At 49.4% G+C, this 21,009-nt stretch overlaps 1 protein-coding gene across 2 annotated transcripts in view; it reads left to right on the top strand.

The window, feature by feature from the left end:
• AXIN1 (axin 1) overlaps positions 1–21,009 on the top strand; it is a 62,558-nt gene that overhangs the window by 1,008 nt on the left and 40,541 nt on the right. For both annotated transcript variants that reach the window (XM_027043760.2, XM_027043761.2), the window contains exon 2: positions 3,175–4,132. In XM_027043760.2, coding sequence (XP_026899561.1) covers positions 3,255–4,132 — 878 coding nt within the window. In that variant the 5' untranslated portion in view covers positions 3,175–3,254. The remainder of the gene's footprint in view (positions 1–3,174; positions 4,133–21,009) is intronic.

The following is a 21,009-nucleotide window of genomic DNA, read 5'->3' as shown; positions in this document are numbered from 1 at the left end:
TTGATGCCTTGCCCCCAGAACTCTCTTTTGGGTGTGGGTCTTAGCTTCTTTCTCCACCCCACATTTTGGAATTCAGTCCCTCACGAAGCTAGAGCTGCATGGCCAGGGCCGTGAAACTTTCAGCTGGGCACCGAGGACGTTAGAGGAAACACACACAGAACCAGTTCTCCGGGGACTTTTCTCAGCTCCTCTCTAAGATAATGTAAGAAGACTCCTTGCCGTGCATCTCAGCCCCTCCCATTTGCTTGCATTTATGCTCTGTGCTTCTAAAAGAAGAATCTCACGCATACTTGGATCTACAGGCCCTGTTTTGAAGAACACACATGGTCCAACCTGACCTTTCAGGATAGCAGTGTTTGGGTTTCAGTTTTAAGAACTTCTCTTGAGGGACAGGGTTGGACAGGCATACAAATACGACGTTTCTGTTGGATTTTCAGCAGGTGTGGGTGTTTCTTGGGTTTCTAGCCTCAGAAAAGCTAAGTGGACTTTTTTGGGCTACATCAGTCATTGAGAATTTAGGTGGTGGAGGAATGGTTTACATTGTAAAACAATGGCCCTAACCCTTTCCGAGTTTAATGATGGGCAGTTAGGAGAATGTCACAGTCAGGCTCTGTTATTTTCACACTGCACGTAAATTAAGAGTTAAAAAGCTATATTGGAGTGAAATAAGTAAGCATCTATATCTCTGTGGTATGGAGCTGGCTGCCGTGGAACCCAGGGGTTTGCCTCCGCAGTGACTACGGGAGACTTTAAGTCTGGTATCACAGTTGTACATTACTTTTATGGAATCCTTTTATTGATGGTGGTTACAGGCTGTTGGCCGTATTCGATGCTTGTGGGCATTTGACTCTGTGAATTAATAGAGCTGCTTTATGTGTGGTATGTACGTGTGTAGACGCTGAACGCCTGGTGTGCTTCTGTGTGGGAACCCAGAGACTGCAGGAATTAGGGGGCGTTTCGATAATGCCAGTGATTCCGAGAGGTGTTCACGTCCTTTCAGGGACACCAGACGTCTTCTGTCAGTTGACAGCCAAAAATAGATGTGAATTACAAGAACTGTTTCTTCAGGACAATGGAAAATAGTTTAGAATGATTAGGGGGACATGTTCATACATGAATTAAAATGTTAGCTTTTAACGACAACCACAGTTTTGTAATAAAGGGCTAGAATCTTGAGTTTCTTGCTGTTTTTGTAGCACAATGGTTCAGCATCTATGAAGGGCTAACGTTTGGCTTTTCTGACAATTGTCGTTTGCCTTCATGTCGATGAATTAAATATTCATTGGTGCCTGTTAGTTGCAAGACCTTGTGTTAGGTGCTGCAGATCTTGTGGAAAATGTTTAATCAGGTTGCTGCTAATAATGTACAAAGGAGACATCAGCGTCTTCAGAGCAGGTGACGGCGACATGTAATTAACCTCCCATTGGAACACAGGGACTCGGATCTTTGTCAAGGCTTGTGAACTAAAGAGTATCTCTCAGGGTAAGGCTCAGGCCAGGCACGGGCCCTCCTTCCTGAGAAGGCATCCTGGACAAGAGGACGTTAGATGTCCATGAGCTGGGCTGGAGCTACGACACCACAGGTGCTCATTCATGTTGAGGGGGCTCAAAGAAAGCGCCTTTGCAGTTGAAGCGGTCCGTGACAGCAGGGTGCCACAGCCCAAGGGCCTTGACCTTAAGAAGCAGGCTATTCCTGCTGAGATTACAGCCTCCCCAGTAGTTTTTGTAAAAAGTCATTAGCTGCAGAAATGTCATCTGGGGCACGTTATTGTGACCCATTCCCTTCTGCCTTCTAGCCATCAGCAGCCGCGGGCAGGTGCGGTACGTACAGCGTGACAGCCCAGGTGTGGGGGCAGATCCCGTGCCGGCCGTGGCCCAGAGTGTGGGGTGGTGGCCAGGAAGAGCCACCCTTTGTGAGGGACCAGGTTTTAGGAGTTAATTTTTCTCCCTCTGGCTTGTTTGGTGCCCTCGGTGTTTGGACTTGACACGCTTCTCCCCAACCCACTTGTAGCCAGACCACTTGGATCCTGGTAGGCCGAGTTGTGGTCACCTGTCTGGCCAGGTCGGGACGTGTAGCTCAGCTCGCGGGCTCTGTGAGCTCCTGTAGGGTACGGCAGCGGGGACGGAAGGCCGCGGACGAGTTCTGACCCAGGGTTGCCTCCTTCGCACCTGAGGCAGGCTTGCAGCAGCAGCAGCAACAACGCCTGCAACACTCTGGTCCCTGAGGGGGTGGGTGGTTTGGTTTTGAGTTCACGGAGTGGAATCGTGAGCTGTGTGCTTCCTTAGCTAAAAGGTATAACTGTGTTTGGATTTCGTTTTTTTTCCCTATGCCTTCTCTTTTCCTCAGAGTACTAAATTGCCACTTGCTATCAGAAGGACGCTTTCCTTAGAAGCAAGGTCAAGTGCAGCTTTCTGGTGGGAGCATTTTAAAGATTGTCCACACGGTGACATGAGAAGGCCGCTCTGTGAGGGGGAGGGGGTGTCCTTGGATCACTTGGGCGAAGGCACCGAAGGTGACCCATCCTTGTTCGTATAGTTGTGTGTTGGGAAGTAAGGGAACACCTGTGTGTTTGCACATGTTAGGAGGCACACGTCGTGTGAAGTGATGGGGTGGGCAGAAGGCATCGTGGCTGTGGGCCTAGGGAATGTGGGGAGCAGATGTGACACCCCGCTTCTGCTGTGTGACGTGTCTACCTTTTGGTATCTGAGTGTGGCAGCAACCTGCAGTGCTGGTGGGGCCGCCCCGTCTTAACACGTGAGGAGCCAGCCCTCACCCGAGTTTACACGGCCATGAGGATTACAGGGCACGTTTCCTTCCTCCAGTCCTGTCTCCCTGGAGCTTGCAGAGCAGGACTGGTTGTGGCTGAGACGGGAGGTCCCCAGGCTGCCGGTCTCCATAACGTTCTCGGAGAACGACCCTTGACGGGAGAGGCGCTCCCCCTGTCCTGGGCATTCATTTTTTAGATCCAGAGGCATTCCTGTAGTTGTAAGAGTTCCCAGAAATGGTTTTAATGTAGCACAAACCTTGTGACAATGATTGAAACATAAACTGAATTTCTGGCTTTGAGTTCGAGCGGGAGGGCATCATGGCGAGTCTTGTCTTGAGAAAACCTCTGTGGTCATGTTTCCGTGGACCCACCTTTCCTAATCCTTGTCCTCTTAATGGTTTCAACAGGACAGATTGATTCACTTTGGAGCTGTAAGTACTGATTATTAGGGTGCAGCGCTCATTGTACAGTGACGCAGGATCCCACAATGAGTATCCAAGAGCAGGGTTTCCCTTTGGACCTTGGAGCGAGTTTCACCGAAGATGCCCCCCGACCCCCAGTGCCTGGTGAGGAGGGTGAACTGGTGTCCACAGACCCCAGGCCCATCAGCCACAGCTTCTGCTCCGGGAAGGGTGCCGGGGTTAAAGGTGAGACTTCAGCAGCCACACCAAGGCGCTCGGATCTGGACCTGGGGTATGAGCCTGAGGGCAGCGCCTCCCCCACCCCGCCATACTTGAAGTGGGCTGAGTCGTTGCACTCGTTACTGGACGATCAAGATGGGATAAACCTGTTTAGGACTTTCCTGAAGCAGGAGGACTGTGCTGACCTGCTGGACTTCTGGTTCGCCTGCAGCGGCTTCAGGAAGCTGGAGCCCTGTGACTCGAATGAGGAAAAGAGGCTGAAGTTGGCCAAAGCCATTTACCGCAAATATATCCTCGATAACAACGGCATCGTATCCAGGCAAACTAAGCCAGCTACCAAGAGCTTCATAAAGGACTGCATCATGAAGCAGCTGATAGATCCTGCCATGTTTGACCAGGCCCAGACGGAGATCCAGTCCACCATGGAAGAAAACACCTACCCCTCCTTCCTCAAGTCTGATATTTATTTGGAATATACGAGGACAGGCTCGGAGAGCCCAAAGCTCTGTAGTGACCAGAGCTCTGGGTCGGGGACAGGGAAGGGCATACCTGGATACCTGCCCACTTTGAATGAAGATGAGGAATGGAAGTGTGACCAGGACCTGCACGAAGACAGCGGCAGAGACCCTGCTCCCCCCGGCAGGCTCACGCAGAAGCTGCTTCTGGAGACGGCTGCCCCGCGGGCCTCCTCAAGTAGACGGTCCAGCGAAGGCAGAGAATTCAGGTGAGTCAGGTACCAGGCGTCCGTGTCTATGCGCACGTCCGAGACCCGGAGAACCCGTAGGGGAGAGGTGTGGGTAAGGAGTGGTCTTGTCTTCCAGCCCCTAGGTGGATATGCTCCTGCTGCTGTGGGTGACTTGTGGTTTGAGTCCTTACTCGTGACACCTGCACATTTGTCCTTAAATGTGTTTGACATTTGTAAGTTGACACTTTTATCAAGAACAGTCTAAAATATGTGGCTTTGTAAGTCATTGAGAACATGGGAAGTCTTAGAAATCGTTGAAACTCAGACGCTGAAACTTACCCTTTAGCAGTGAAATTTGTATCATCTTGCATAGAAGTTGGATTTACGCGATAGGCATAATCCTTTTGGCTTCATGGAGAGGAGTGAACATCTGAAAGCATCAATCCTTAGAGAATTCTGGATTGTTGCATTTTGTACGGGTTTTCTGAGATTCTTCCTGGAGGTTGGGGAGGGGTGGGGGATGACACTACCATGCAGCAGAGTATCAGAGCACTTGGGAAACGTCCTCTGGATGGAATTCTAGGGGCGGCCTTTTCCTCCTGATGCTGTGTGGTCCGTTCCCAGCATCGTGTGAAGTGTGAAGTCGTGGGGGGAGCCTTTGCCTACAGGCTCCTTGCAACTTTAGAATCACCAGTGGTGTTGATCGAGAAGTTGTTACAGCTTGGGAAACCTGTGTCTTCATCCTCTTTTCTTGGTGGTTCCCCCTGCGGTTACTGGAGATTTTGGCCGTGGGTTGGAGCCTCTGGCCGATGTTAGCACATGTTGGTAGGCCACTCCCGTGTCCTGTCATTTCCCTGTAGCTGGTCCTGGGGACTTATGCCCCTGAAACCTTCAAAGCGTGGCATCTGTGTGACCCTGCCGACCACACTGAGTTAATCAGGAGTCAGAAACTTCGTGCTGTGGCTCTCCTGTGGAGTTATTCAAAACCTGGATCATTTCTTCAAGCTCACTGTGGCAGAGAAACTGGCTACTTGCTTAATAAGCACAGGATTAAATGTTTCTAAGTTTTAAATATCATTTAAGTGATGGGATTCAAGATACCCCATTTGAACTAATTTTTGTGTGACTTTTGCTCATTGTGTTTAGCTGAATGCTGTCGATATAGCAAGCTTTTTAGGACAGAACTTAACCATGAAGTTTTTCTGAGTAAGGCTAGCAACTGACACAGTTTTTATTTTTTTTAAGTTTTTAAAAAATGTTTATTTATTTTTGAGAGAGAGAGAGAGAGAGACAGAGCATGAGCGGGGGAGGGGCAGAGAGAGAGGGAGACACAGAATCCGGAGCAAGCTCCAGGCTCTGAGCTGTCAGCACAGAGCCCAACGTGGGGCTTGAACTCAGGAACCGTGAGGTCCTGACCTGAGCTGAAGTCGGACGCTTAACCAACTGAGCCACCCAGGTGCCCCAAAGGCTTTATTATTTTAGAGCAATTTTAGGTTATCAACAAAAATGAGAGGAAGGTCCAGAGGTTTCCCATTACCCCCACCCCCACCCCCCACCCCCACCAACACACAGCCTCCTCCGTTGTCAGCAGAGCACTACCTTTGTTACAGCTGCTGAACCTGCATCAACACGGCATCACCACCCAAAGTCTACATTAGGGTCCATTTTTGGTGTTGGACACTGTGGGTTTGGATGAATGGACGATGACCAGTTTCCACCATTGCAGCGTCACAGAGTAGTTTCACTGTCCTGCCTATTCAGCCTCTCCTCTCCCCCAGCCCCAGATAACTGCGTTTTGTTTTTTTTTAACACAGTTCTGCCTTTTCCAGAATGTCATGTAGTTGGACCCCTACAGTGTAGCCTTTTCTCACTGGCGTCTTTCACTTGGTAACACGCATTTGAGCTTCCTGCGTGGCTTCCCATGGCTTGATGGAGCATTTCTTTTTCTTTTATCTACATTTATTTATTTATTTATTAATGTTTATTTTGAGAGTGAGAGAGAGCACGAGTGGGGGAGGGACAGAGAGAGAGAATCCCAAGCAAGCTCCACGCTGTCAGCAAAGAGGGCATCGTGGGGTTCGAACTCACAAACTACAAGATCATGACCTGAGCCAAAGGCAGACATGTAACTGAGCCACCGAGGCACCCCAGTGCTGAATACTAGTTCATTGTGGGGATCGACCACAGTTAATTTATCTGTCACCTGCTGAAGGACGTCGTGGCTGTCCCCAAGCTTTGGCAATCATGAGTAAAGCTGCAATACATACATACCTGTGTGCAGGTTTTTGTGCGGATGGGAGTTTTCACCTCCTCTGGGTGAGCGCCATGCCAATCAGGCTCCGTGCGGTCAGTGTGGAGCCTGACATTGGGCTCGATCTCATGAGCTGTGAGGTCATGACCTGAGCCTAAATCAAGAGTGGCACGCCTCACCGTCTGAGCCACCCAGGTGCCCTACAGGTGCCTCTCCTAAGCACTGATTGTGCCTGGAGACGTGTGTCACCAGGGCCACTATCTAGGACAAGATGACTCGGGGGTTCTCCCGAACCTAGACCTTCACGGTTCCTTGAGTTCACCATCCTGGGGCTGCTCCACGCGTGCCCTCTGGTGTTCAGCCTCCCTGACCAGGTAAGCATTTTCCCTGTTTCCCGATAGGAGGCCTGAGTGTCTGTCCTCACTTGGCCTTATGTGTGGGCACGTGGCTGTTTCTCATGGAGGCAACTTGAGGAAAGTTAGATGAGTGTTACCCAGGTCTCTGTCACACCTGGGAAAGCAGTGGTGCTCCCTGGCCTTCTGCTTTTATCCTGCTCACCTGGGGCCATTTCGAGCCCCTGGGCCACGGGATCCCAGAATCCCTTGCTGTTCTCTGTGTCTCTGCACAGACTTTCCCAGTCTTTATTGCCCACAGTTGGTGGAACTCTGAATAGGACTTTGGTTGGCTCCCACCCATCGTGTTCACTGGTGTAGAAGTGGCAGAGGGTGTGTGAATGATTTGGCATCAGGTGTAGGGCCCGGGGGCTGTGGGACAGTAGCTGGCAGGCTCAAGGTTTACCCCATGAAAAGCATGCGCTGGCCCCCCAGATGCGTTGAGGGACTGTGTGGGAGGGCCTGGTTGGTCACCTGCCTCAGCCATTCAACCACCCACACTTCGCAGTCACTGCTGGTTTGTTTTTTTTTTTTTTTTTAACGTTTATTTATTTTTGAGAGAGAGACAGAGCATGAACGGGGGAGGGTCAGAGAGAGAGGGAGGCACAGAATCTGAAACAGGCTCCAGGCTCTGAGCAGTCAGCACAGAGCCCGATACGGGGCTCGAACTCATGGACCGCGATATCATGACCTGAGCCGAAGTCGGACGCCCAACCGACTGAGCCACCCAGGCGCCCCCGCAGTCACTGCTGGTTTTAATGACTGACGTTGGCAAGCGCTTTCTGTTTCTGTCTGCTACCCTTACCTTCTTCATCCGGTGGGAAGTTCCCTAAGGACAGGGTCCCACATTTTTTCTTGTGTCTTCCTGGTGGGCCAGCCCAGTAGGGTGCTTCTGCTCAGGGCTGGTCATCATGGTCATGGCCAGAGAGTGGACCGTGGATGCCGTTTATAGCAGGAGCGGCTCCACATTTAAAGGGGAGACAGCTAGTCCTTTCCAGGGGCCCTTCATATTTTGACTAAGGAACTGTCTGTCCTGATGGTTGGCTCATTGACTGTATTTAAAAGGTCTAGAGAAAAATGTAAAAAGAGGAAATGCTTCAAATGTATATAATTTCCACGGAATGCAGAAAAGCAAGATTGGTTTTGGATTTCTGATTGGAGTTCAAGTGGAGCGGGGTGTGGTTCAGGCTGTGGCTCTGGGGATGGCGGCCTGGCTGTGGAGGGTACAGTCTGGGGACGGTGGCCTGGCTGCAGAGGGTACAGTGTGTGCATTTGTCTGCTTAATAGTGAGCCTGTTCGGTTTGACCACCAGCAAATTCTCTTCGCCATTGAATTTTTAGACCATCTGTTATGGAGTGTAGCGAGCGTCTGGCTCTCCCTAAAGCCCTCCCCCTGCTTCTTCTACTGCAGTGCTGGTAGTTCCTTTCAGTAGGGGCATGAAGCTTAGGGAGAGACCGGGGCCCGTTGGCATTCCCTCGTCATCTTCTAGATGTGTGACCCATTCAACTAGATGAATTCTTCTAACTGAACAGATGATCCCAGAGGAGGTGACTGGAGACGTTTTCGGACAGCCCTTGGTGTGCGGCCGTGGGTTCCTGGGTCAGGAGTTTGCACGTCGTCTCACTCACCTTGCCAGCTGGACGGGGAGAACGTGAAGCTTGGTGGTTTAGCTTAATGACTCCTCACTTAGTGACTTCTCCACTAGACAGTGTCTTGTGAGGTCAGTCTTCTGTTTTGTGATGGAGGGAAAGTTGCTGTACCTCTCTGTGCTCACGTGTGAGCTGGGGAGGATGAGGTGATACCTGCCGAATGAGGTTGTCACGGGGTCCCGTGCGATCTCGCCTGGGGGTGCGGCCTATGCCTGCCCCATTCCCCTCCTTCGTCATCTGAATTTCACCAACAGTGCTAGATGTTGGTGGAATTCGTATGTGGATTACAAATGGTTTCAAGGATAGGAATGCCATGTGCAGATTTTAATAATATATTCCCTTCATGGGGCGCCTGGGTGGCTCAGTTGGTTGAGTATCCGACTTCGGCTCAGGTCATGATCTCACGGTTCGTGGGTTTGAGCCCTGCTTCGGGCTGTGTGCTGACAGCTCGGAGCCTGAAGCCTGCTTCATATTCTGTGTCTCCTTCTCTCTCTGCCCCCTCCCCTGCTAGTGCTCTGCCTCTCTCTCTCAAAAATAAAATAAACATTGAAAAAAAAATTAAAGAAAAAATTCCCTTCAGGGGAGGCATAGTACCTCCCCGCCCCAAACCTGTCCCTCTCGTAACCATTCCAACCTGCGGAAGTGGTACCGGCATCTACCAGGCCAACCAAGCACTCCGATCCCTGCTTTGTTCACCTGTGTATCCAGTACAGCGTCCAGTCCTGGTTCCCCACCAAGTGTGTGTTGAATCCCTCTGCTTCCTGCTTTCTGCGTGCTGGCTCCCACCACCTCTTCCTGGGCCACCACAGAACCTTCTGTCTGGGCCTCTGTCTCTTCTCCCCACAGCACCAAAGCGGTCCCTCCTAAGTGCAAGTGTGACCGCGTCTTCCCTTTCTCCAGCGCCGCTGGGACTTCCCACGGCACCTGACTTGACCCCAGGCTCCTGTGATACGCGTGTGCCCGTGCTGGACTCCGTCACAGAGGCACGATCATGCTGTATGCATTTCCTCTACCTGTCAGTGGTGTACATGGCCATTAAAATTTTTAAGCGAGTTAAGGAGAGTCAAAGTGTTTTTCGGTCCGCTAAAGTCATGTAAAACTCCATGGTCTTTGACAGGTTTCAGCAGAGTCTGGGAAAGTATCTGCAGATAGCCATCAGACTGGAGAATTCTGGAATAGAGAGGCCCCTTTGCTTGGGCCTTTGCGTCAGTGGGCTTATGACAGAGAAGTGCTTGCAGAGAGCCCATGAGCAATGTTGTTGACCAGACCCTTTGCACGGACGGCACTGCCCGTGGCTCTGACGTGCCGCTATTTCAGGACGATTTCAGGAGAGCGTGGGGCTGGTGTGCTTGGCTTGGGTGCACTTCTTGGAACTGAGCCATACCTATAGGTCAGCCGCCTGCCGTGACCAGCGCATTCCCGTGTTTGTGCCCTGGTGTCACAGAGATTTGAATTTGACCGTAGTCCCCAGCCCTCTTAATCTGTTCTAGAATCCCGGCTGCATTACATCAGTTTACCCTGCAGCTACTGGAAGGAGACTTGGGTGAGTAGTGGTAGGTAGCTCAGTAGGAAAGAAGGGCAGTCGAAGTCTGCGGCCTGCTTGAGGCTGCATACCTGTGTGTGGGGAAGGAAGTCGGCGTTGCTGTATTTTCCCTTTGTGTCACATCGGTACAGGTGGTCGGTTCTGTGAGCCACTCAGGGTGCTCTTAGCGCCCGTTAATTCCAAGAAGCGTTGATCTGAATAAACAACTCAGTGTATCTCTTCAGTCCCTTCCCGGGACCCAGGCTGGTTGCCTGACTTTGTTAAAGTGAACCACTTCGGCATCTTCAGAGAGCTCACAGGAGAGGCCGTGCACAGGGCCTGCTGCACCCCTGTGGGCAGCCCCCCATCGCTGGGTGTGTTCCAGTGCTGGCCCTTGAGCCTTCTCTGTGAGCCAGGGAAATTTCTGGTAGTAGCTGGGGTTGGCTCTTCCACTTTCAGGGGACAGAGGTGGTTAGGTGGTCTGGTGGGCGCCATCGGTCCGTTCCCGAGCCCTCAGCTCATCCAGCTTTGTGCACTTTGAGTTATTTAAATGCTTTTTGGTTTCGTTTGTTTGTTTGTTTTTGGCATTGACCCTCTCTGGATCTTAACTAACTCACCTTCGGTGTAGGGCCAGTGTCTTCTCTTGAACCAACATTTTAAAGTAACCGTAATGGGTGCCCTGCTGGCTCAGTCGGAGCGTGTGACTCTTGATCTCAGGGTCGTGAATTCAAGCCCCACGCTGAGTGTAGAGCCTACTTAAAAAAAAAAAAAAAAGCCATAAAGAATGTTGCTGGCAGCACTGCTCGTGACAGCTAACAGAGTAACTTGAATGTCCAGTAGCACGGGTGGTCGCACAGGGATTGTGTCTGTACAGCTGGAGAACGTAGGCTTTTGGCTTCACTGCGTTTTCCAAGTTTCTTCAAAACATATTTATAGAAATCAGGTGTATAGAAACAGGTTGCATGGAGGCCTGAATTATCTGCTTTTCAAAAGTCTATATTTTCTTTAAGAAGGATGCATGAAATATTTCCTTTCAATATGATCTTAGATTTGTTTATTTATGTATATTATTTTTTTAATGTCATTAAAATTTTTTTTAACGTTTATTTATTTTTGAGAATGAGAGAGAGCGAGCGAGTGAACGTGCGCGAGTGGGAGAGAGGGAGACACGGAGTCCGATGCAGGGCTTGAACTCATGAACCGTGAAATCATGACCTGAACCGAAGTCGGACACTCAACCTACTGAGCCACCCAGGCGCCCCCTTAAAAAAAAACCTTAAAAAAGACCCCCAAAACCCTTAGCAGTCCCATGTCCTTCCTCCCAGCCTCTCCAGGATGGCCACTTCCGTCTGTGTCTGAGCCTCCTGTGTGTCCGCTCTGCCGCCACAACAAAACACCGTGCACTTGGGGCTTAGATGGCAGACATTTATTTCTCAGCGTGGGGGGCTGGAGGCGCCACATCAAGGCCCCAGCAGGGCCACTGTCTCACCATTTCACCCTGTGGGTGGTGAGGGAGCAGGCCCCCCCCACCCCTGCTGTGTCCGAGTAAGGGGTGCTAAGTCCTGTCGTCAGGGCTCTTATGACCTTGTATAGCCTTCACAACTTCCGTAGAGGCACCCCCTCTAAATGCAGAAATGCCGGGGGCCAGGACTCCAACATAGGGCTTGGGGTGATGTAGGCTTTCAGGCCCTCACAGCCGCCTTGAGTCCTGTGTCCCTACTGCTGTCTGTAGGCCATCTGCTATTAGACCATCTCTGTTAGGGTTCTGGCTCCCTGCCACCCACCCTATTTGTTGGTACACCCTAGGTTTGGCTTCCATCCATATTTGGTGTATTCATTGCTGAGCTGGGCCAGGCTTTTTCTTTCTTTCTTTTAAAAAAAAATCTTTAATTTTTAAAATGTTTATTTCTTAGGGAGAGAGAGCGCGGGCGAGCGCATGCACGCGGGGGAGGGGCAGAGAGAGAGGGAGACACAGAATCCGAAGCAGGCTCCAGGCACTGAGCCATTAGCACAACGCCCGATGTGGGGCTCGAACCCACGAATTATGAGATCATCACGAAGTGATGCCACTGAAGTGAAGTGAAGCCACTGAAGTCAGAGGCTTAACTGACTGAGCCACCCAGGTGCCCCTAAACGTTTTTTTTTGTTAAGAAGTATCACTTTTTTGTGTTTTTTGAATTTTAAGAGCTGCATTTTTCCCTTCGATTAGTTATTTGACTTTGTGATGTACATTTTCCCTTACTCTGTATCAGCTTAAGAAATGCCTTGCGTATATATGTCTCTGCATTATAAAACCTGTCAGACAAACTGTTTTTCTCCAAGAGACATGTCTCCTAAAACCCTCCCTCTTCCCACTTCCCTTCAGGTGGTTCTTCATTCACTGCTGTGTAGACTGCTGTGACTGCTGTGTGACTGCCATGTGACTGCCATGTGGTGCCGTGTGACTAGGGCACGGTACCCTGTGACTGCCGTGAGTGGGGGAGAGGTCGGATGGGCTTGGAATTCCAGTTGGGGCGGTGGTGTCTCCTTCAGAAATTCAAGGGTTTGCGCCTCGTCTTCTTTCTTAGGGCCTTGTGCTGGGGAAGCCTGAGTCCATTCTATTCATAACCCTTGGTCGTGGGTCCCCTCTCTGGGAGCATTTCTGGGTGCCCCGTCAGCAGCGCTGTCTCATCGCACTGTGCCTGCTCTGTGGTTTTTGCTTCGTTGTGCTGAACAAACTAGTCCTTCAATTCTGGGAATTTGTTAAATGTTACTTCTTTGATAATTTCCTATTTTCCACGTTCACGGTTTCTTCGTTTCAGGGTTCCTATTATTTAGATGTTGGACCATCTGGAACGAGCCTTTAAATTCTAAATCTTTCTCCTATTTTCCATTTCTTTTTGTTGTGTTTTCTGATCTATTAAATTTTTCTGCCCTTGTTTTTTGAATGCACACTCTGAAAAAAACAAAAACAAAACATTTGTCTTTGTTGTTGTTGTTGTGTTCATGGGTCAACATCTGTTAAAAATCTTTCTGGAGATGTCAGTTATAACTTCTTAATTATTGTTTTGCCCAGCTTTCTGGGTAAGGTAGTCTCTGTGTCCTCTGAGTTCCTTTCTTATGGGTTTGCTGTGGTTCCTGTCTTCCTTGCTGGAAGTTCTACCCAAGTGGTGATCCTTGGCTGTTCCTTCGTGTTTCACAGTGAGGCACTACAGATGCTGGTTGAAAGCTGTGGGCGAGGCGGCCTTTTGGAGCAGTGTGCTCAGAGTGTTCACGCCACCTGTGGACTTTGTTTGTTGTGGTCTTTTCTCTGGGTCATTTGCTTCTCCTTGACAGGGATGCTTCATGTCTCCTTTTTGTGGGGGCTGTCTGTTGGATTCTGGCGCTAAGTAGGTACAGGAGTTTGGGGTTTCCCAGGTGAGAATACAGACTTTTGCCTAGTCTCTCAGTTTTCGGTCCTGAGCCCCCTAATGTCTTCCCTGTACCCGATTTCCCCAGATCAGGAGCCTTTTGCCTTCATTTTTTAATTATTTTTTTAATTTTATTTATTTATTTATTTTCAATGTTTTTTATTTATTTTTGGGACAGAGAGAGACAGAGCATGAACGGGGGAGGGGCAGAGAGAGAGGGAGACACAGAATCGGAAACCTGCTCCAGGCTCCGAGCCATCAGCCCAGAGCCTGACGCGGGGCTTGAACTCCCGGACCGCGAGATTGTGACCTGGCTGAAGTCGGACGCTTAACCGACTGTGCCGCCCAGGCGCCCCTCATTTTTTTTTTTTTTTAATTTTTTTGTTTTTAACGTTTATTTATTTTTGAGACAGAGCATGAACAGGGGAGGGTCAGAGAAAGGGAGACACAGAATCTGAAACAGGCTCCAGGCTCTGAGCTGTCAGCACAGAGCCCGACGCGGGTCTCGAACTCACGGACCGCGAGATCATGACCCGAGCCGAAGTCGGCCGCTCAACCGACTGAGCCACCCAGGTGTCCCTCGTCTTCATTTTTACAGAGACTGTTTGTCCGGCGTCCTCCAGGAGTGTGTGATGGAGGGCTGTGTCTTCATGCTGTGTCTTCATGCCGGTCCTCACACCGGGCCCTGCACGTCTAACTAGCCCTTCACTGGTGCTCAACAACCTGTATTTAGCGTCATGCCCTCTACCCAGCCCTCGGTAGGGAGGTACGGTTGGTTATTGCCAAGAAGTCCTGCACATGTGTGGGGGAAGCCTGCTCCTTGTTTCTGTAGAGCTGGGCCTTATTTGCACAGGTAAGAGAACTCTGAGAAGAAACCCGTGAAGGATATGTGAACCTGCTGTTTGGGGGAGGTCTGATGTAATTACCTTGAAATATGTAATGTGGAGGCGGCAGCATCATGAAAGGATTCTTTCTTTTTTAATACAAATTCATTCAGGACACCTTTAATAATCTGAGATCACTCAGTGGGTAAAAGTTGTAGGCAGACGTGGAACCTCTCTGGGGAACGTTTATCCCGGGTGTGAGGCTTGTCTGTACTGGATGTAGCTGGAGGGGTTGGTGTCTGGGAGGGATGTGGGTTTCTCTCTCTGGTGTGACTGGGTTTCTTACTGCACCTTCTTGAGGACCCTTGGTTCATCTCAGGACAATTGATCCCTGTTCTGGTGGTGGACTATGATACGATCGTGGTGTTTGGAGAACAGGAGGAGCGTATAAACACCGTGGGGCACGCATGTCCGAGAAAAGCTGCGTGTGAGCAGATGGGAACAGATGTCTCTACTGTGGGGCCTGATGCGCTGCCCCTCTAAAAGGAGAGTTGACAGAAATACAGACACGTTCATTCGTTGAGTGCCCTCTGTGTCAGATACTCTTCTAGAAGCCAGAGATTCACCAGTGAAGAGAGCAGACAAAAATCCCTCCGCCTGCGGAGCTTACAGTTTCTTTTAACAGGGAGCAGTAAAAGATGAATAAAACATAGAATGTTCCAGATGGTGACAAGTACTGTGGTGAAGTATAAGAGGGGAAAGGGCAGTAAGGGGCAGAGGAAGGGTTGTGATTTTAACAAAGTGTTGCCAGAGAGGGTCCCATTTGAGAGGATGACTTTCGAGCAAGACCTCAAGAAAGTGAGAGCACAAACCATGTACCTGGAGGAGGAAGAAGAGGGGAAGCAAGCGGGGCAGCATGGCTGGAGCAGAGCACTCAAAGGGAGAGCCGTGGGGAGGTGAGCCCAGAGAGGTGATGGGATATTCTGATGGGGTTAGAAAAGCCACTGCAGCTTCTGCTTTGGCCTCTCTCTCAGGTCGTCCGTGTATTGATGGTATCTAGAGCTGTGAGCATTGTTGACATCCCCAGGAGTCACGGCTGAGGCTTTGGGGATGGATAGGAAGCAAGAGGGAGATGAGGTAGGAAGAAACCAGTTGAGGGTGGTGCCTTGGAAGCCAGATGGAAGTATGGAATGATTAGCTATCAAATGCTGCCGGTAGGTGAAGTGAGATGGGGACTGATAGTCATGAGGTTTAACAATGTGGAGATTATTGGGTGATCCTGGGTGATTCTGGCTGGTGGGGGTGGGCGTGGGGGTGATGGTGAGAGTGGTGGTGGGGGTGGGAGATGGGGGGCGTGGGGGTGATGGTGATGGTGAGAGTGGGGGTGGGGTGGGGAGGGGTGGGGTGGTGGTGGGAGATGGTGGGGGGGTGGGGGTAGGGGCAGTGGTGGTGGTGGGGGTGGGGGGGGGGGGTGGTGGTGGGGTGGGGGTGGGGGGGTGGGTGGGAGTGGTGTGGGTGATGGTGGGGGTGGGGTGGGGAGGGGTGGGTGGGGGGTGATGATGGTAGTGATGGTGGGGGTGGGGGTGATGGTGGTGGGAAATGGTAAAGGTATATTGAAACAACTTTCAAGTTTAACTTTCAACAATTCAAAGCCCTTTGAGAAGGGACTGTACCTTTGCCTTATTTCTGTCTCTTGGCTTAAAATAGTGGTTTGCAGGTCTGCTGTTGATAGATAATGTGTTGAGTTGAAATGATTGTAGCCATTAGAAATCATTTGCGGGACTTGCAGGATTTGATAGCTTTATGCACTTGAGCCATTGCTGTCACATCGTCTTTTGGGTTCCTATCTTTTATTAAGGAAGCTGCTACCCAAAATGTGGTTTGTAGTCACGGCCAGCCACAACCTCTGCATTGGTTTTACCTTTTGGACCTTTCACTTTTGATAAAGAAGTCAACATGTTTTTAAAAAATAGGTAAACTAAGAAATTCTGTCTGATTTACTAAGTGTACAGAAACAAGCCGTGGCTTGTATGTACCACTGCTAGTGAGTGTTGAGGCTGAATTGATTGGCTAAAATCTCCCATCATGAATGTGAATGTCTGTTTCTGATTTTGTTAGTTTTTTGTTTTTTTTTTTTAAAGTATAATTAACACACAGTGTTTTATTAGTTTCGGGTGTTCTGTTGCTGTTAGGTTTTGCTTTATGTGTTTTGAACCCGTAGTTTGCATGCATACAAATTTAGAGTCATTATATTTTTCTTGTGGACTGGTCTTTTTATTATTATGAAATTTCTCTCTTTATGTCTGACAAAGCTTCTTGTTTTTAAATCTACTTTGATATTGCTAATGCTACCCCAAATTTTCTTTTGTTAATACATGCATGACTGTGTTTCTAATCTTTTACTTTTAATTTTTCTATATTCTTGTATATAAGTTGTTTCTTTTATAAGCTGGATATGGTTTTGTATATGGATATTCCTTTTTTAAATGTTTTATTTACTTTTGAGAGAGACAGACAGATAGGGTATGAGTAGGGAAGGGGCAGAGAGAGAGGGAGACACAGAATCTGAAGCAGGCTCCAGGACCTGAGCTGTCAGCACAGAGCCCAACACGGGGCGCGAACCCACGAACCACGAGATCATGACCTGAGCCAAAGTTGGACACTCAACCGGCGGAGCCACCCAGGCGCCCCACGATTGTATTTTGTATTACTATTATTATATTTATTTTTTATTTATTTATTTTCAAAAATGTATTTATTTTGAGAGAGCGAGAGCATGTGCATGGACAAGCAGGGGAGGGGCAGAGAGAAGGAGAGACGGAATCCCAAGTAGGTTCTGCACCATCAGTGCAGAACCCTACACGGGGCTTGAACTCATGAACTGTCAGATCATGACCTGAGCCGAGATCAAGAGTCGGACGCTGAACTGACTGTGCCACCCAGGTGCCCTAGAGCTTATTTTTGATGAACCCTTGTGTTAGATGTTTCTGTGTGATTTTGAACTAGGTAGGAGTCAGAAGAGAAGAGTCTGAAAAGATGAGTGGGTGCTGATAGGTGTCCCTGTTTCTCTGGATGTGACTTGAAATGGCCTCTGGGCAGGGAGGCTGTTCGGCCTTGCAGTGACTATCTTTCTCGTCCTGAGAGCTGTCTTCAGTGGCATTTCTTCTGCAGACTGTGTCATAGCCTGCTGTGGTCAGGTACACGAGCAGGCACTGAAGTCTATGCCCCACAGTTTGTAAAATGCAAATATATTTCGAAAGATGGAACCCTCCTCTTCCCCAGTCTCCCTCTCATCACTCTTGGCCTACCTGCCCTGCAAGGACTGACTGCGTGGAGGTAAATAATGTGAGTAATTTTTTGGGTGTCCTTCCACAATGTCTTTACGCATGTTCGTATTAACATAAACATATTACATTTTTAATACTTAATACACTTTATTTAAAAATTTTTAATGTTTATTTTTGAGAGAGAGTGAGCGTGAGCAGGAGAGGGCCAGAAAGAGGGAGACAGAGGATCCGAAGCAGGCTCCGTGCAGTGAGCGCGGAGCCTGATGTGGGGCTTGAACTCAAGAGCCATGAGATCATGACTTAAACCAAAATCAAGAGTTGACCACTTCACCAACTGAGCTACCCAGACTCCCCAATACCTAATACACTTTAAAGTAGAGATTTTCTCGGGGAGCCTGGGTGGCTCAGTCGGTTAGGCGGCCGACTTCAGCTCGGGTCATGATCTTGTGGTTCGTGAGTTCAAGCCTCGCGTCAGGCTCTGTGCTGTCAGTTTGGAGTCTGGAGCCTGCTTCAGATTCTGTCTCTGTCCTCTCTCTCTCTGTCCCTCCCCCACTTGCGCTCTGTCTCTCAAAAATGAATAAACATCAAAAAAAAAAATTTAAAGTAAGGGCGCTTGGGTGGCTCAGTCGGCTAAGCTTCAGCTCAGGTCATGATTTCGTGGTCCGTGATTTTGAGCCCTGCATCGGGCTCTTTGCTGACAGCTCGAAGCCTGGAGCCTGCTTCAGATTCTTTGTCTCCCTCTCTCTCTGCCCTTCCCCCACTCTCTGTCTCTTTCTCTCTCTGTCAAAAGTAAATAAACATTAAAAAACATTGAGATTTTCATATGAGAAATCGATATGACCTGGGGTGCCTGCATGACTCAGCCAGTTAAGCATCCAACCTCGGCTCAGGTGACAATCTCATAGCGGGTTCGAGCCCCATGTTGGGGTCTCTGCTGCCCGTACAAAGCCCTCTTTGAATCCTTTGTTCCCCTCTCTCTCTGTGCCTCCTATCCCTCTCTGAAAAATAAATAAACATTAAGAAAAAACAAAAAAAGAAATGGATATGGCCAAAAATAATCAGATCGTTCACAGAGAGTATGGTATGTATCGAGTACACACTCTGGATCTATTGAATATGTGTTCATTTTTCAGTTATAAAGATGACTGTACTAATTACTGCAAATGTTTCTAGGATTTTCTTTGTGTTTTGAATTACGTAGCTTTTATGCACCTAGTTTTTGCCCCATTCCCCATGTGACAAAGGGGATTGGATGGATCAGTGGCCAGGTTCGCTATAGGGGAAGAGGACGGACACAGCTGGCCGGCCTAAATGAGGAGCGTGCCCAGGGGCTTGGCACGTGTAGGCTTGCCCAGCAAACACAGGCCAGGGAGGTTCAGCCCCACGTGTCCTGTGTGTATCGGGCGTGTGTGCACGCCACCACGCGAAGATGCAGGGCTCGGCTTTTGGTTCTCCGCAGCAGGCTACGTGTCATTGATCGCCTTGCCGGGGGCGCAGGAGACAGAGGCCCACAGCTACACCTGTGATGGAGTCCTCCCCAACCTTACCTGGAGCACTCGTCTGTGGCGCCCGGCATTGCGGCCCTGTCCCACCTTCCAGGCGGCCTCTGCAATTCACGGGTGTGGAAGTGGCAGCGTCGAGTCGGGCCTTATCAGCCCTGGCGCTCTCTTCTCAGCCAGAGATCGGTGTGGGGTGAGGCCAGCAGCACGGATGCCTCGATGGAGATCCCGACGACGGAGGGGGCTCGCACCTTGGTCCTTTGAAACTTCATTCACTTTGGAATGTGAAGTTTTGTGGGGCCGCGTGGGGCTGCGCCGGGGGTACTTTAAAGACAACCCCATTTCCGTGGTGAACAAAGACTGGCAAACGAAAGCAGCCCAGGCCGTGCTCTCACGTGCTCAGTTATCACTATAGTTCTCTTTACATACGGAAACATGGGATGGATCCTTTGTGGTTCGGCTTTTGCACAGGTGGTCATGCTAAGTTCATCTGGGTAAAGTAAAACCCCTCAAAAAAGAAAAACCTTTTGAAACATTGTGAAAGAAAACGCATAAGCAGAGAAATCAAATAGCTCAGGCTACCCAGAGGTTTTCTGTTTCTCCTCCAGGTTTTCAGTCTTGGCACGGAGGCTGCTTCTCTGTGCTCAGGCAAGGAAAGACCAGTGTCCTGCAGGTGTGGGGACTGTCAGGCGACCTGTGAGCTCGGAGAAGGTCTTGAGGGTTACCCAATGACGTGAAGAAGTAAAGAGGGCAACCCGAGGCTGGGAGTCCTTAGTGGTTACTAAGTCACTTCAAGGGAACAGAGTTTGCGACTAGACTCCTAAGTGCTTTTTAAAGGTGATTTTCAATAAGCCTTGTTTTTCTAAAGCCACTGTTCCGGGCTTGTAGCTCCAGCGCTGAGAACCGGGCTGCTGAGCAGTTTTGTGGAATCGTAGGATTGCAACATAAGCCTCCGCGCCTCGTTTCGGGTTATTGACTGGTTGGACCTGTGCTAAGGAGATTATCAGTGATCTGCCATTTTGACGTCAGTAAGGACCCAGGTCCAGAGTGTCCTGTAGTTCTCTAGCTCATGTTTGAAAGACATTAGGGGGGTAGGTACAGATAGTATCACAGTAAATTACTCTAAATGACCTGCAATTAATTGGGAGTCGCTATTGCTAAATGTTTGTTGCAGCCTTTACTGAGTTTGTGAAGTGTGATTGGCACTTCTTGGCAACTGGTAAATTCGCTGGAGCTCTGGTTTGAGGGCTCAAGGCTGGAGTAAGGGGTTGGGGTCTCCAGGAGAAGGCACTACCAGGCAGGCTGACCTGCCTCAGTGCACCGTTGCACTGAGAAAGATTGATTTAAAACTACAATGGGAGATTCTGTAAAATGTTTTTTCTCCACTTTTGAAACACTACTACCTCAGCGTTCTCTTCCTCAGATCCATGAGAATCTAAAATCAGTTGTGAAACATTTATGTAAGTCTAGGCCCTGAAGAGAATTGCACTGACCTGTAACACACTGGCAGTGAGCAGGATAAAGCTGATTTATGCTGAGCAGAGAGGATCAGGGTCTCCGGTTTTGTTAACTCATCATGCGGGAGCTCTCACTGGGAAGTTCCATCAGTGATTTCTGTGTCCTGTTTCACAGTTGTCAAAGCATTCTTCATGTGTGTTGTTCTACGCATTTCAATAACTGTTCTGCAGAGATAATATATTGAGACACGTCGTTGTCAAAATTATATAAGAGATACATTTGGTGAGGCGCCCGAGTGGCTCAGACTCTTGACATTACTGGTTCAGGTCTTGATTCATGGCCCTAGGCGCGTGGAGCCTGCTTAGGATCCTTCCTCCCTCCCTCCCTCTCACTGTCTCTCTCTCTCCCTCCTGCCCCCCCCCCCCCCCACTCTCACACACTGTCTCTGAAATAAAGAAAAAGAGTAAAAAGAAATACATTTAGGGCAGGAAAACTAGAAAATACAGATGAGCAAATGAGCAATGATGTAATATCCCACTGCTCAGAGATAGCACTGTTCTGTCTAGATCCCTGTAGATCTTGGCACATACATAATCTTTGTTTTCCCCCAGGAAGATGGGACCCTAATCCACGTTACCCACAATG

Source organism: Acinonyx jubatus, chromosome E3 (assembly GCF_027475565.1).
Source record: "Acinonyx jubatus isolate Ajub_Pintada_27869175 chromosome E3, VMU_Ajub_asm_v1.0, whole genome shotgun sequence".
Taxonomy (NCBI): Eukaryota; Metazoa; Chordata; class Mammalia; order Carnivora; family Felidae; genus Acinonyx; species Acinonyx jubatus.
The sequence above is the reverse complement of the archived record's forward strand: the minus strand, read 5'-3'. Positions and strand labels throughout refer to the sequence as shown.